General features: G+C 39.9%; 2 protein-coding genes across 2 annotated transcripts; both read left to right on the forward strand.

Annotated features, from left to right (window-relative positions):
- Positions 1 to 484: 484 nt before the first annotated feature.
- On the forward strand, positions 485 to 6,131 carry LOC139549304 (zinc finger protein 135-like). The gene is made up of 2 exons (XM_071359609.1): positions 485 to 1,049; positions 4,266 to 6,131. Exons 1-2 carry the CDS (start codon positions 731 to 733, stop codon positions 5,033 to 5,035), a joined length of 1,089 nt encoding a protein of 362 aa, XP_071215710.1. The 5' UTR covers positions 485 to 730; the 3' UTR covers positions 5,036 to 6,131.
- A 6,369-nt stretch (positions 6,132 to 12,500) lies between these two features.
- On the forward strand, positions 12,501 to 14,048 carry LOC139550166 (merozoite surface protein 9-like). The gene is made up of 2 exons (XM_071360857.1): positions 12,501 to 13,157; positions 13,635 to 14,048. The coding sequence occupies exons 1-2, from the start codon at positions 12,725 to 12,727 to the stop codon at positions 13,679 to 13,681; spliced, it is 480 nt and encodes a 159-aa protein (XP_071216958.1). The 5' UTR covers positions 12,501 to 12,724; the 3' UTR covers positions 13,682 to 14,048.
- The last annotated feature ends 900 nt before the right edge of the window (positions 14,049 to 14,948 follow it).

Consider the following 14,948-nt stretch of genomic DNA (forward strand, 5'->3'; position numbering starts at 1 on the left):
ACAGCTTCTATCTCAAGGCCATCAGACTGTTAAATAGCCATCACTAGCCGACATCCACCCAGTACCCTGCCCTGAACTTAGTCACTGTCGCTAACTGGCTACCGCCCGGTACTCAACCCTGCACCTTCAAGGCTGCTGCCATATGTACATAGACATGGAATCACTGGTCACTTTAATAATGTTTACATACTGTTTTACACACTTCATATGTATATACAGTTAGCTTTGTTTTCCTCTAGCTATTCTCCAGTTTGCTCCCAGCCGCTTTCATAGAACGTAGATCACTGTTAAACCATGGTACAGATTTGTTTGTTTGACTGAATTAATATGACATTGCCTTAAATCCAGGCAGATATGTAGCAGATGGAAAGTAGGTTTTAAATTAAATAAAATGCACTTTTCTCTCAACTGCGTTACCAACTCCAGTCAGCTGATGGCGCTGAGCGTCTTTCAGGCGATGCTGCCAGTGTGACGTATAATCTAGTGGACCGGACGTTTCTTCAACAACAACAGCTAGTCATCCGCCTCGGTAGCTTTCTAGCAAACATAGCCGAAACATTGAAGCTCTTTAGACTGTCTCGGTGTTTTAAACAGAGTTTTGTCGTTTAGCTAGTTACTTTATTTAATGTTATATGTACATTGTTAGTAAATTGTTAGTCAGCTAGCTGGCTTGATAAGTTAGCCTAGCACTATGCTAGTCGCTATTGCTACCTAGCTAACATCCCCGACCATGAGCTCACTAAACTACTCTCCTGTTAAAGAAGAGATCTGCTGGACGGAGAAAGAGGGTCTGTGGCTGAACATTGTCGTGAAAGAGGAGGAGGATGTTACAGTAAAACAAGAGGAAGACGCGTTCAGAGTGAAAGAGGAGGAGGAGGATGTTACAGAGAAACAAGAGGAAGACGCGTTCAGAGTGAAAGAGGAGGAGGATGTTACAGTGAAAGAAGAGGAAGATGAAGAGCAAGAGGAGGGTGCAGGGGAGGAGGGGGAGATGACTGTCACATTGAAAGACGATGACGAGGAGGAGACAGAAGATCTGATTAAGACCAGTAAGTACTATCTTAATAACAGGATCACAACCTCTGTTAGCCCAATAATGGACGAAAGAAGCCTGACGTGACTCAATATAGTCCAAGGACCAGACATGTTCTGCTTTGAGGCGAGTTGGCTCCGAAACAGACAAATACTACATCTAAATGTGAATCGATTCTCAATTGCGGTACGGTTCCAGAAACATAAATATCTCTACTTTCATATCGCATCAAAAATAATTGCACAAATATACTCTTACTGCACACTGTTCTAACCGGTTTTAACACAGTTGCAGCCGACAGCGTTTTTCAGCGACAACACCTTTGTGGCGTCCGTATTCCGTTTACACACAGGTGTTAGGAGTCGCTGATAGCTAATTAGCCCAGGTGTGCATCTGTCTTACATCTGTTTTCCTCAAACGCGCTGTAACATGGAAATATGGCCTTGTGGGAACAGTAACCCTATAAAGGAACAGTAACCCTATAAAGGAACAGTAACCCTATAAAGGAACAGTAACCCTATAAAGGAACAATAACCCTATAAAGGAACATTAACCCTATAAAGGAACAGTAACCCTATAAAGGAACAGTAACCCTATAAAGGAACAGTAACCCTATAAAGGAACATTAAAGGTAGCAATTAAACCTTTTGGGCTTTACAATTATGGTAAAATGTACAGCATTTGGGGGGGGGGGGGGGGGTTATAAGTGGGTTAAAATGATGCTGGAAGTGATACATGTTTGACGGAGGGACATGTCAAAATGCTGACTTTGGTCACTCTAGCAAGCTTTTATTCATATTTAAAAAAGTATTGAATTCTCCATGTGGTCTATATTAAAAGGGCACTTCATTTAATATAACAGGCTTTTTAGAATTCAAAATTGGTGCACAATTTCTACTTAAAATATCAAAGGGAAGTAAAAGGCAGTCCTTTGGTGGAAGCACCCTTTTGGTGGAAGCACCCAACAGGCCGTTTCCATGAAAGGAAGACTTGAAGCTCTACATTATCTTTGTTATTAAAGCCACCAAGTCTTTTTAACACCAGAACCACTGGGCCTCAAGGGGACCCCTCCTTCAAGTTAATGGGCAGACATTCTGTTAGTGAGCATTTCTCCTTTTACCAAGATAATCCATCCAGATAATCCATCCAGGTGTGGCATATCAACATGATTATTAAAACGGCATGATCATTACGCAGGTGCACCTTGTGCTGGGGACAATAAAAGGCCACTCTTTAAAATGTGCAGCGATGAAACTGGATTTTGCACAACTGAAGAATTTCTGCGCAATCTGTCAAAAACGGTCTCAGGGAAGCTCATCTGTGTGCACGTCGTCCTCACCAGGGTCTTCTTGACTGCAGTTTGGCGTCGTAACCAACTTCAGTGACTTGCGTAGTTAAATAAAATAAATAAAGTGGGCAAATGCTCAATGGCCACTGGCATGCTGGTTAAGTGTGCTCTTCATGGATGAATCCTGGTTCCAACTGTACTGGACAGATGGAAGACCGCATGTATGGCGTCGTGTGGGTGAGCTGTTTGCTGATGTCAACGTTGTGAACAGAGTGCCCCATGGTGGCGGCGGGGTTATGGTATGGGCAGGCATAAGCTACAGACAACGAACACAATTGCATTTTATCGATTGCAATTTCAATGCACAGAGATAATATGACAAGATCCTGAGGCCCGTTGTTGTGCCTTTCATCCGCTGCCATCACCTCATGTTTCAGCATGATAATGCCCCATGTCTCAAGGATCTGGACACAATTCCTGGAAGCTGAACATGTCCCGGTTCTTCCATGGCCTGCAGACTCACCAGACATGTCACCCATTGAGCATGTTTGGGATGCTCTGGATCAACTTGTACAACAGTGTGTTCCAGCCCCCGTCAATATCCAGCATCTTTGCACAGCCATTTTAGAGGAGTGGGACAACCTTCCAGAGGCCACAATCAACAGCCTGATCAACTCTATGTGAAGGAGATGTGTCACGCTGCATGAGGAAAATGGTCACACCAGATACTGACTGGTTTTCTGAACCTTTCCCCCCCATGTTCAACCCATTTCTATTGGTGGAGGGCCTTTCCCCCCCATGTTCAAGCCATTTCTATTGGTGGAGAACCTTTTCCCCCCATGTTCAATCCATTTCTATTGGTGGAGGGCCTCCCTAAGAATAATCATCAGAGATGTCTTGATTCATTTCTTCCCCGCCATCCGAGTAGTTTTCGTTCAGATTGTGTAAATTAGTCACCACACTCTCACTGTGGACTCCAAGTAGACCAGAGTAGACTGATAGGACTTCTGTTCTTCATTCACAACTGGTGATGACATAATTCTGCATAGTTCTCTTCCCCTCGCTCATCAACTCACCCGTTCTCCCCCTTTCTCCCCCACGATGCTTTACTTCATTAATTTAATCGGTTGTTCTACGTCTGAATAGAGGTTAGGTTCAGTTTGGAAGAAACTATTGGGGCTGATTGTCAACTAGTCACGTCCCTTGAACCTGTCAGGAGAAGGAGAGGAGCTATTGATTACCACCAGTAAGTACTATCTGAATAACAGGAACCTTTGTTAGTCCAATAATGGAGGAAACGGCCCTTGAACCTGTCAGGAGAAGGAGAGGAGCTATTGATTACCACCAGTAAGTACTATCTGAATAACAGGAACCTTTGTTAGTCCAATAATGGAGGAAACGGCCCTTTAACCTGTCAGGAGAAGGAGAGGAGCTATTGTCGGGAGACGGACGGGCGGGGGGGAACCATTCAATAAAATGACATGCCCTCCTCAAAGTGGGTAACGCCAGTTCTGTTAGTGAAATTAAGATTATAACAATGACACTCCATTATATATATATATATATAATTATTTAGAATTATTGATGGAAAATCAAGGACTGAAGGGAGGCATGAATAAAAAAAATGGCAGAGTAATACTTTAAAAACGAACAAAATACATGTAGAGATCTGGCAGGTCTAGGTGAATGGTATTCCACAGCTTCAGATGATAAGGTGTTGTTCAGCCAGGCAGTTCAGAAAGGCTGGGCAGTAGTTTTAAAGGAGGGAGCAGCGATGTCACAGAGGGGAGCAGCGATGTCACAGAGGGAGCAGCGTCAGTCAGTTACTCAGACCGGAGCTCTTCACCAGGCTCCTCCTCTAACATGGAGCCAGTTTTATCATGTAGAAGTTTTATTCAGTTCTCTATTACGTATTTAACTAAATAATCTGTTTGTCTTTGGCAGGAGAGAAATCAGACTCTCACTCTGACAGCGAAAAGAGTCCTTCAGGGGGACCAGACCCAGTGACACCCAAACCAGCGAGACGACACCACTGCTCCCAATGTGAAAAGAGATTTTCCCTATCATGGGACCTAAAACGGCATGAGAGGATACACACAGGAGAAAGGCCTTTCCAATGTTCCCAGTGTGGAAAGAGTTTTACTTTGTTAGGAAACCTGAGGGAGCATAAGAGAATACACTCTGGAGAGAAACCGTACAACTGTTCCCAGTGTGGGAAGAGTTTCGCCTGGTTAAGGAGCCTGAAGGAGCATGAGAGGATACACACAGGGGAAAAGCATTTCCAATGTTCCCATTGTGGAAAGCGTCTTAACCGCTTAAGGAGCCTGAAGGAGCATGAGAGGATACACACAGGGGAAAAGCCTTTCCAATGTTCCCAGTGTGGAAATAGTTTTACCTGCTTAGGGAGCCTGAAGGCACATGAAAGGATACACACAGGGGAAAAGCCTTTCCAATGTTCTCTGTGTGGAAAGCGGTTTACCCAGTTTGGGACCCTAAAAGAGCATGAGACAACACACACAAAAGAAAAGCCCTACCAATGCTCCCTGTGTGGAAAGAGTTTTATCAATTTAAGACGTCTGAATAAGCATGCAATAATACATACACAGGAGGAGAAGACATACCACTGCTCTCAGTGTGGAAAGACATTTTCCCAGTCAGAGGACCTGAAATCACATGAGAGAATAGAGAGGCTGTGTTCCGACTTATGTTTTTGACCTGAGAATTTAGTTTTTTTTTTCTGCCAAATGAAATCATATAGTTTATCTGAAATAATTAACAAAATAGACCTACTTTTGTTTTAGTTTCCATCTGGAGATGATAAATACTATACAATGTGTTTGATTATGAACGTTAATCCATTGCATACAAGTATAAACCCTCTAATATTGTTCATTATATATTTGGGATATTGCTAAATGTTAATTACTATATAGATGAATGGAGTTTTGGATTTCTTGATTCTAACCTTAACTTCTACTTCCACACCATCCCGGATCCGGGAGCACCCCCCACAGTAAAAAAGCTGACTAGCATAGCCTAGCATAGCGTCACAAGTAAATACTAGCATCTAAATATCATTAAATCACAAGTCCAAGACACCAGATGAAAGATACACATCTTGTGAATCCAGCCACCATTTCTGATTTTTTAAATGTTTTACAGGGAAGACACAATATGTAAATCTATTAGCTAACCACGATAGCAAAAGACACAACTTTTTTTTCCCACCGCTTTTTTCCTGCATAGGTAGCTATCACAATTTCGACCAAATAAAGATATATATAGCCACTAACCAAGAAACAACTTCATCAGATGACAGTCTGATAACATATTTATTGTATAGCATATGTTTTTTTTTGAAAAATGTGCATATTTCAGGTATAAATCACAGTTCTACATTGCAGCTGCAATCTGAAATAGTGCCGAAGCAGCCAGAATAATTACAGAGACCAACGTCAAATATAGAAATACTCATCATAAAACATTTCTGAAAAATACACAGCGTACAGCAAATGAAAGACCAACATCTTGTGAATCCAGCCAATATTTCAGATTTTTTTAAGTGTTTTACAGCGAAAACACAATTTAGCATTATATTAGCTTACCACAATAGCCGGAAACACAAGCCGTTTACCAGTAGCAAAGGTTAGCGATCGTAACAATCCAGCAAAAGATATATAATTTTTGACTAACCTTGATATACAGTGGGGAGAACAAGTATTTGATACACTGCCGATTTTGCAGGTTTTCCTACTTACAAAGCATGTAGAGGTCTGTCATTTTTATCATAGGTACACTTCAACTGTGAGAGACGGAATCTAAAACAAAAATCCAGAAAATCACATTGTATGATTTTTAAGTAATTAATTTGCATTTTATTGCATGACATAAGTATTTGATCACCTACCAACCAGTAAGAATTCCGGCTCTCACAGACCTGTTAGTTTTTCTTTAAGAAGCCCTCCTGTTCTCCACTCATTACCTGTATTAACTGCACCTGTTTGAACTCGTTACCTGTATAAAAGACACCTGTCCACACACTCAATCAAACAGACTCCAACCTCTCCACAATGGCCAAGACCAGAGAGCTGTGTAAGGACATCAGGGATAAATTGTAGACCTGTACAAGGCTGGGATGGGCTACAGGACAATAGCTAAGCAGCTTGGTGAGAAGGCAACAACTGTTGGCACAATTATTAGAAAATGGAAGAAGTTCAAGATGACGGTCAATCACCCTCGGTCTGGGGCTCCATGCAAGATCTCACCTCGTGGGGCATCAATGATCATGAGGAATGTGAGGGATCAGCCCAGAACTACACGGCAGGACCTGGTCAATGACCTGAAGAGAGCTGGGACCACAGTCTCAAAGAAAACCATTAGTAACACACTACGCCGTCATGGATTAAAATCCTGCAGCGCACGCAAGGTCCCCCTGCTCGAGCCAGCGCATGTCCAGGCCCGTCTGAAGTTTGCCAATGACCATCTGGATGATCCAGAGGAGGAATGGGAGAAGGTCATGTGGTCTGATGAGACAAAAATAGAGCTTTTTGCTCTAAACTCCACTCGCCGTGTTTGGAGGAATAGAAGGATGAGTACAACCCCAAGAACCCATCCCAAACGTGAAGCATGGAGGTGGAAACATCATTCTTTGGCGCTGCTTTTCTGCAAAGGGGACAGGACGACTGCACCGTATTGAAGGGAGGATGGATGGGGCCATGTATCGCGAGATCTTGACCAACAACCTCCTTCCCTCAGTAAGAGCATTGAAGATGGGTCGTGGCTGGGTCTTCCAGCATGACAACGACCCGAAACACACAGCCAGGGCAACTAAGGAGTGGCTCCGTAAGAAGCATCTCAAGGTCCTGGAGTGGCCTAGCCAGTCTCCAGACCTGAACCCAATAGAAAATCTTTGGAGGGAGCCGAAAGTCCGTATTGCCCAGCGACAGCCCCGAAACCTGAAGGATCTGGAGAAGGTCTGTATGGAGGAGTGGGCCAAAATCCCTGCTGCAGTGTGTGCAAACCTGGTCAAGAACTACAGGAAACGTATGATCTCTGTAATTGCAAACTAAGGTTTCTGTACCAAATATTCAGTTCTGCTTTTCTGATGTATCAAATACTTATGTCATGCAATAAAATGCAAATTAATTAATTAAAAATCATACAATGTGATTTTCTGGATTTTTGTTTTAGATTCCTTCTCTCACAGTTGAAGTGTACCTATGATAAAAATTACAGACCTCTACATGCTTTGTAAGTAGGAAAACCTGCAAAATTGTCAGTGTATCAAATACTTGTTCTCCCCACTGTACTTCATCAGATGACAGTCCTGTAACATCATATTACACAATGCATATAGGATTTGTTCGAAAATGTGCATATTTAGCAGCACAAATCGTGGTTATACAATGTGATTAGTAGCAACATTTCAGGCAATCTGGCCAGCGCCATCTTGGAGAGGCACCTAATCTAATCGATAACTAATCGTAAACTTGACTAAAAAATACAGGTTGGACAGCAAATGAAAGACACATTAGTTCTTAATGCAACCGCTGTGTTAGATTTTTTAAATTAACGTTACTCGACATTCAGCGTGCGTTACAGCGAGACCATGCCTAAATCAATGGCGGACAAATAATTTTACATCTTTCCACAGATATACGAATTAACATCATAAATAGCTCTTACTATTGGATGATCTTCCATCAGAATCTTGGGCAAGTGGTCCTTTGTCCAGAACAATCGTCTTTTGGTTGAAAGATGTCCTCTACTCCTGTAGAAATTAGCTGCTAACGCCGATGTACCGGAGAGGTGCCCAACTCGTGATAACGCCTGACAAAGAAACTCCAGAAAATCGCTATAAACTGCTATAAACTGCTATAAGTCGGTTTAAATTAACTACCTTATGAAGTTTTTAAGACAAAAAACAAATTAAATCAGAGCCGGAGATATAGAACTGCTAAACCGAAAGCTTTTGAAGACGCCATGCCGGTTTCCCTCCTGCGTCAGGCGCCTCGTTGAAAAGGTCGGTACTTCCGTTCCAAGAGGTTTTATACTCCCCCAGATGGTGCTATCCGCTCCATTCAAAGTCTCACCGCTTACTGACATCTAGGGGAAGGCGTATGCAGTGCATGTAGCCCCATAGCTTATAAGGGAATTTATAAACCGACCCTGGAACAGAGACCTCAATTTCAGAAATCTCACTTCTTTACAGGAAGTGAGCTGCAGAATGAGTTCTGTTTCACTCAGAGAAATAATTCAAACGGTTTTAGAAACTAGAGAGTGTTTTCTATACAATAGTAATAATAATATGCCTATTGTACGAGCAAGAATTGAGTACGAGGCAGTTTAATCTGGGAACGAAAAATCTTCAAAGTGTAAACAGCACCCCCTATTGAGAAAAGGTTTTAAACCTCTTGGATTTGATCTGGCTTTCGCTAAATGAATTTGAATACATGATTTAGATATTGAATAGATTAATAGAATGTGCATTTCTTGAATTTAGTTGTTTTGTTTCATTGAGTTAATTTGTGTATTAGTCGTCAAGCTAAAGGACTATGAAAATGTGATGCTGTTTTTATAATAAAGTTGTTGACATGAAAAACATTAGTGTTCCCATCAATGTTATTCCACTATGTAGAAGCTGTATAGAGCTAGTTGTTTATTTTGATATTATCTGTTGACTGAATGAATCAGAATTTGCATTGAATACAGATGTGTAGTAGATGTGAAGTTTATTTTAAATTCTCACTAATCGATCAGCAAAAACGTGTCTTTGTCAGTCTCAATATAATATTTAACTTTTGAAAGAAATGAAAAATAAAAAGTAGAATAAGGCTCCATGGTAGCTAATACATTATAATATAATAAGGCTCCATGGTAGCTAATACATTATAATAGAATAAGGCACCATGGTAGCTAATACATTATAATAGAATAAGGCTCCATGGTAGCTAATACATTATAATATAATAAGGCTCCATGGTAGCTAATACATTATAATATAATAAGGCTCCATGGTAGCTAATACATTATAATAGAATAAGGCTCCATGGTACTTAATACATTATAATAGAATAAGGCTCCATGGTAGCTAATACATTATAATAGAATAAGGCGCCATGGTAGCTAATACATTAGAATTCGGCTCCATGGTAGCTAATACATTAGAGTAGAATAAGGCACCATGGTAGCTAATATATTATAATAGAATAAGGCTCTATGGTAGCTAATACATTATAATACAATAAGGCTCCATGGTAGCTAATACATTATAATACAATAATGCTCCATGGTAAATAATACATTAGAATAGAATAAGGCTCCATGGTAGATAATACATTAGAATAGAATAAGGCTCCATGGTAGCTAATACATTATAATAGAATAAGGCTCCATGGTAGCTAATACATTATAATAGAATAAGGCACCATGGTAGCTAATAAATTATAATAGAATAAGGCACCATGGTAGCTAATACATTAGAATAGAATGAGGCTCCATGGTAGCTAATACATTATAATAGAATAAGGCACCATGGTAGCTAATACATTAGAATAGAATAAGGCTCCATGGTAGCTAATACATTATAATACAATAATGCTCCATGGTAGATAATACATTAGAATAGAATAAGGCTCCATGGTAGCTAATACATTATAATAGAATAAGGCTCCATGGTATCTAATACATTAGAGTAGAATAAGGCTCCATGGTAGCTAATACATTATAATAGAATAAGGCTCCATGGTAGCTAATACATTAGAATAGAATAAGGCTCCATGGTAGCTAATACATTAGAATAGAATAAGGCACCATGGTAGCTAATACATTATAATAGAATAAGGCTCCATGGTAGCTAATACATTAGAATTCGGCTCCATGGTAGCTAATACATTAGAATTCGGCTCCATGGTAGCTAATACATTATAATACAATAAGGCTCCATGGTAGCTAATCCATTATAATAGAATAAGGCTCCATGGTAGCTAATACATTATAATACAATAAGGCTCCATGGTAGCTAATACATTAGAATTCGGCTCCATGGTAGCTAATACATTATAATAGAATAAGTCTCCATGGTAGCTAATACATTATAATAGAATAAGGCTCCATGGTAGCTAATACATTATAATAGAATAAGGCTCCATAGTAGCTAATACATTATAGTAGAATAAGGCTCCATGGTAGCTAATACATTATAATAGAATAAGGCTCCATGGTAGCTAATACATTAGAATAGAATAAGGCTCCATGGTAGCTAATACATTATAATAGAATAAGGCTCCATGGTAGCTAATACATTAGAGTAGAATAAGGCTCCATGGTAGCTAATACATTATAATAGAATAAGGCTCCATGGTAAATAATACATTAGAATAGAATAAGGCTCCATGGTAGATAAGACATTATAATAGAATAAGGCTCCATGGTAGCTAATACATTATAATAGAATAAGGCTCCATGGTAGCTAATACATTAGAATAGAATAAGGCTCCATGGTAGCTAATACATTAGAATATAATAAGGCAAAATTGTAGACCTACACCAGGCTGGGAAGACTGAATCTGCAATAGGTAAGCAGCTTGGTTTGAAGAAATCAACAGTGGGAGCAATTATTAGGAAATGGAAGACATACAAGACCACTGATAATCTCCCTCGATCTGGGGCTCCACGCAAGATCTCACCCCGTGGGGTCAAAATGATCACAAGAACGGTGAGCAAAAATCCCAGAAACACACGGGGGGACCTAGTGAATGACCTGCAGAGAGCTGGGACCAAAGTAACAAAGCCTACCATCAGTAACACACTACGCCGCCAGGGACTCAAATCCTGCAGTGCCAGACGTGTCCCCCTGCTTAAGCCAGTACATGTCCAGGCCCGTCTGAAGTTTGCTAGAGAGCATTTGGATGATCCAGAAGAAGATTGGGAGAATGTCATATGGTCAGATGAAACCAAAATATAACTTTTTGGTAAAAACTCAACTCGTCGTGTTTGGAGGACAAAGAATGCTGAGTTGCATCCAAAGAACACCATACCTACTGTGAAGCATGGGGGTGGAAACATCATGCTTTGGGGCTGCTTTGAGAGCAATACATCTCTCCATAATAGTGTAACATCTTCATAAATGTGTTCAATTATAAATCTACTGATGTCTTTCCACAGTTTCCTTACATGAATACAAGGCAAAAAAAGATGCAACACTGTTTCTGGCTGGTCATTACAAAAGGTACAATTTGAATGTATGTTTTTTAAAACTTAATATAGTGGTTGGCAGGATAATATTTATGAATAATTTTTAAAAAACTTCCTGAATTTTGTTAATAAGTAGGTATGTGTGTGGCAACATCCAAACTTTTTCCAACAGACATTATCAATAAAACATTCCATAGACACAACATCCTGTTGAAACAATGTTCCTATAGATCTATTGTTGTTGAATGGACCAACATGACATGAGGAATAGATACAACATCCTGTTGAAACAAGGTTCCTATAGATCTATTGTTGTTGAATGGACCAAAAGAGAAACAAATCTTTCCTACTGATGAGTCAACAGGGGTAATCGTAGGTATGTCCTGAGGGTCTTGACACGTTCTTGAATTATAAAGCAACACCTGAGGGAATGGCATCTAAAACGATTGTAACCTGTTTAGGTGTTACAGGGACCTTGTGAAATGATCAGACTTCCTTATAATGAAGTAAAAGACCCTCTGCATTCACTAGTTGGCTCACCAATAGGATATTATTTAGGAAACAATATTCTAAAAACAAAGAAGTATTTTTATACAATATGTCCCGATTATTTCATATATAATATATATAATATACATATATGAAATGATGCTTATAAATTAAGGTCCGTAACAGGAAAAGCTGCCGATGAAAACCTGAGAGTTTCACAGGAACTTGTAGTACAGAGTAGATCCATATGACGTTCGAACATAGTGCATTGTAGGTAGTTTAGAAGATATCCGGAAATTAGTTAATAAATATGTAATAACATTAAAAACATAACTGTTTGTAAAAATTCAAGCTTCCTAACCTTCAACGTGTTGTCAGAAAATAAAAGATGCATTTTACTCAACTGCGTTACCCACTCCAGTTAGCAAAAAGCAATGTGGGGCTTTAAGGCAACGCTGCTAGTGTGACGTATAAATAAGTGGACGGAACGCTTCTTTCAACAGCAACAATAGTCAGTCAGACACCTCGGTAGCTTGCTGGACACAATAGACGAACCAATAAAGCTCTTTGGACGCTTTAGTGTATATTAGCCACTGTGTTTTAAACCCACTTCTGTCGTCTAGTTAGTTATCCGATTTAATTTCATATTTACGCTGTTATTAGTCAGCTAGAGGGCTGATTTAAGTTAGCATTAGCCTAGCTAGCTAACATCTCCGACCATGAGGTCACCAAGCTACTCTCCTCCTGATAAAGAAGAGGGGATCTGCTGGACGGAGAAAGAAGTTCTCGTGAAAGAGGAGGAGGAAGAGGAGGCTGTTACAATACAAATACAAGTAGAGGTTGAGGCTGTTACGGTGAAAGAAGAAGAGAAAGACGTTACAGTGAAAGAAGAGGAAGACGCGTTCAGAGTGAAAGAGGAGGAGGATGTTACAGTAAAAGAAGAGGAGGAAGAGAAAGAGGAGGTTACAGTTTTTGGAGTGAAAGAGGAGGAAGGGGAGATGACTGTTACGTCGAAAAAGGAGGAGGAGGAAGAAGAGGAGGAAACTGGATATATGGGCCCCGTTTCCCAAAGTTATCTTAAGGCATCCTATGGTTCTAAAGATGAAGTTAGCTGTGAGATGCTTTTGGGAAACCGGACCCTAATTAACACTAGTAAGTACTGTCTTAAAAACAGAAGCATAAACTCTGCAGTTGTTGATCTGATGTGTGGTTTTAAAATGGAAATCTGCAGTTGCTTTTAAATAATTTATATATAACCATTGATTCTTGAAGATTATAAACTGTGTGGTTCCAGCCCTGAATGCTGATTGGCTGACAGCCGTGGTATATCAGACCGTATACCACGGGTATGACAAAACATTTTATTTTTACTGTTCTAATTACGTCGGTAACCAGTTTATAATAGCAATAAGGCAGGTCAAGGGTTTGTGGTATATGTAAACCAACACTGTATAGCCTCAAAACATGGTTAAAACTAGAATGTTGATATGGAATTTGAGAGTAGTTACATTTCTCCATCCATCATCTTATTACCAAAACAGTAGCGGAATGACATCTTTGTTATTGTTTGAACTGCTGATTGGTTGGTTGGTTGATTGTGGCTTTTTTTTTTTTTTTTTCCTTCTACAGGATCAGTGTCCCGAAATCTGGACAGTTGCTGCTCTGAAGGTAAATAATGTACTTCTATTCTGTAATCTTGCTCTGATTTGTCATCCTGAGGATCTCAGAGATAAAATGTAGATCAAATTGTTTGATAAAATCCGTTTTTATATCCTAACACAATCCATTTTTGTATACAGTGTTTTGCATGAATTCCAGACTCTTTCAACTTGCAACAAAACAATATATGAAATCTAATCGGCAAAACGTAATTTAACCCGGTCAAGTTGCGTTTCTGTGCAATCCCCAGACACTCTAGAAGAGAAGAGTGTTTTATCATTCTACATTACGTATTGGCTACGCAACACGTCAATTATACAATGAAGGTCAGCCATCATTAAGCACCAATGAGACGAGCTGTGTTCACTTGATTGACAGTGTCCTGGTCCAATGACCACCTATCGTTTTGAAACCTAGCTAGATAGCCAATGAGCTGGGCTTTCCAGCAGTATGTGAACGCCGTTTTGTAGGACAAACAGCCATCATGCTAGAGCTGTGTGCAACAGAGTTCATTCTCTGGTTAAAGTAAACAGGACGCACGGTAGTTTACCTTACGCAGTGGTTCGTTCTATATATTCCAAGAATATTCCTGAATTTAAACAGTTTTGTAAAGAGGAATGGTCCAAAATTCCTCCTGACCGTTGTGCAGGTCTGATCCACAACTACAGAAAATGTTTGGTTGAGGTTATTGCTGCCAAAGGAGCGTCAACCAGTTATTAAATCCAAGAGTTCACATACTTTTCCCACCCTGTGTTCGTCTATTATTGTGACTTAGATGAAGATCAGATCAATTGTTTGACCAATTTAAGCAGAAATCCTGGTAATTCCAAAGGAATACAAAACATACTTTTTCTTGCCACTGGATGTATATATATATATCACACACTACCGGTCAAAAGTTTTAGATCAGTGTCCAAACTGTTAGGACGCTACAGACGTCTACGTGAGAAGACAGATTTTCGGGACAAACAGGTGAAGTTATGGGTCCTACAGTAGGTCTATGTTACTGTTATGGGTCCTACAGTAGGTCTATGTTATTGTTATGGGTCCTACAGTAGGTCTATGTTATTGTTATGGGTCCTACAGTAGGTCTATGTTATTGTTATGGGTCCTACAGTAGGTCTATGTTGTTGTTATGGGTCCTACAGTAGGTCTATGTTGTTGTTATGGGTCCTACAGTAGGTCTATGTTGTTGTTATGGGTCCTACAGTAGGTCTATGTTATTGTTATGGGTCCTACAGTAGGTCTATGTTGTTGTTATGGGTCCTACAGTAGGTCTATGTT

The sequence above is a fragment of the Salvelinus alpinus genome, chromosome 2, assembly GCF_045679555.1.
Source record: "Salvelinus alpinus chromosome 2, SLU_Salpinus.1, whole genome shotgun sequence".
In the NCBI taxonomy this organism is placed as follows: Eukaryota; Metazoa; Chordata; class Actinopteri; order Salmoniformes; family Salmonidae; genus Salvelinus; species Salvelinus alpinus.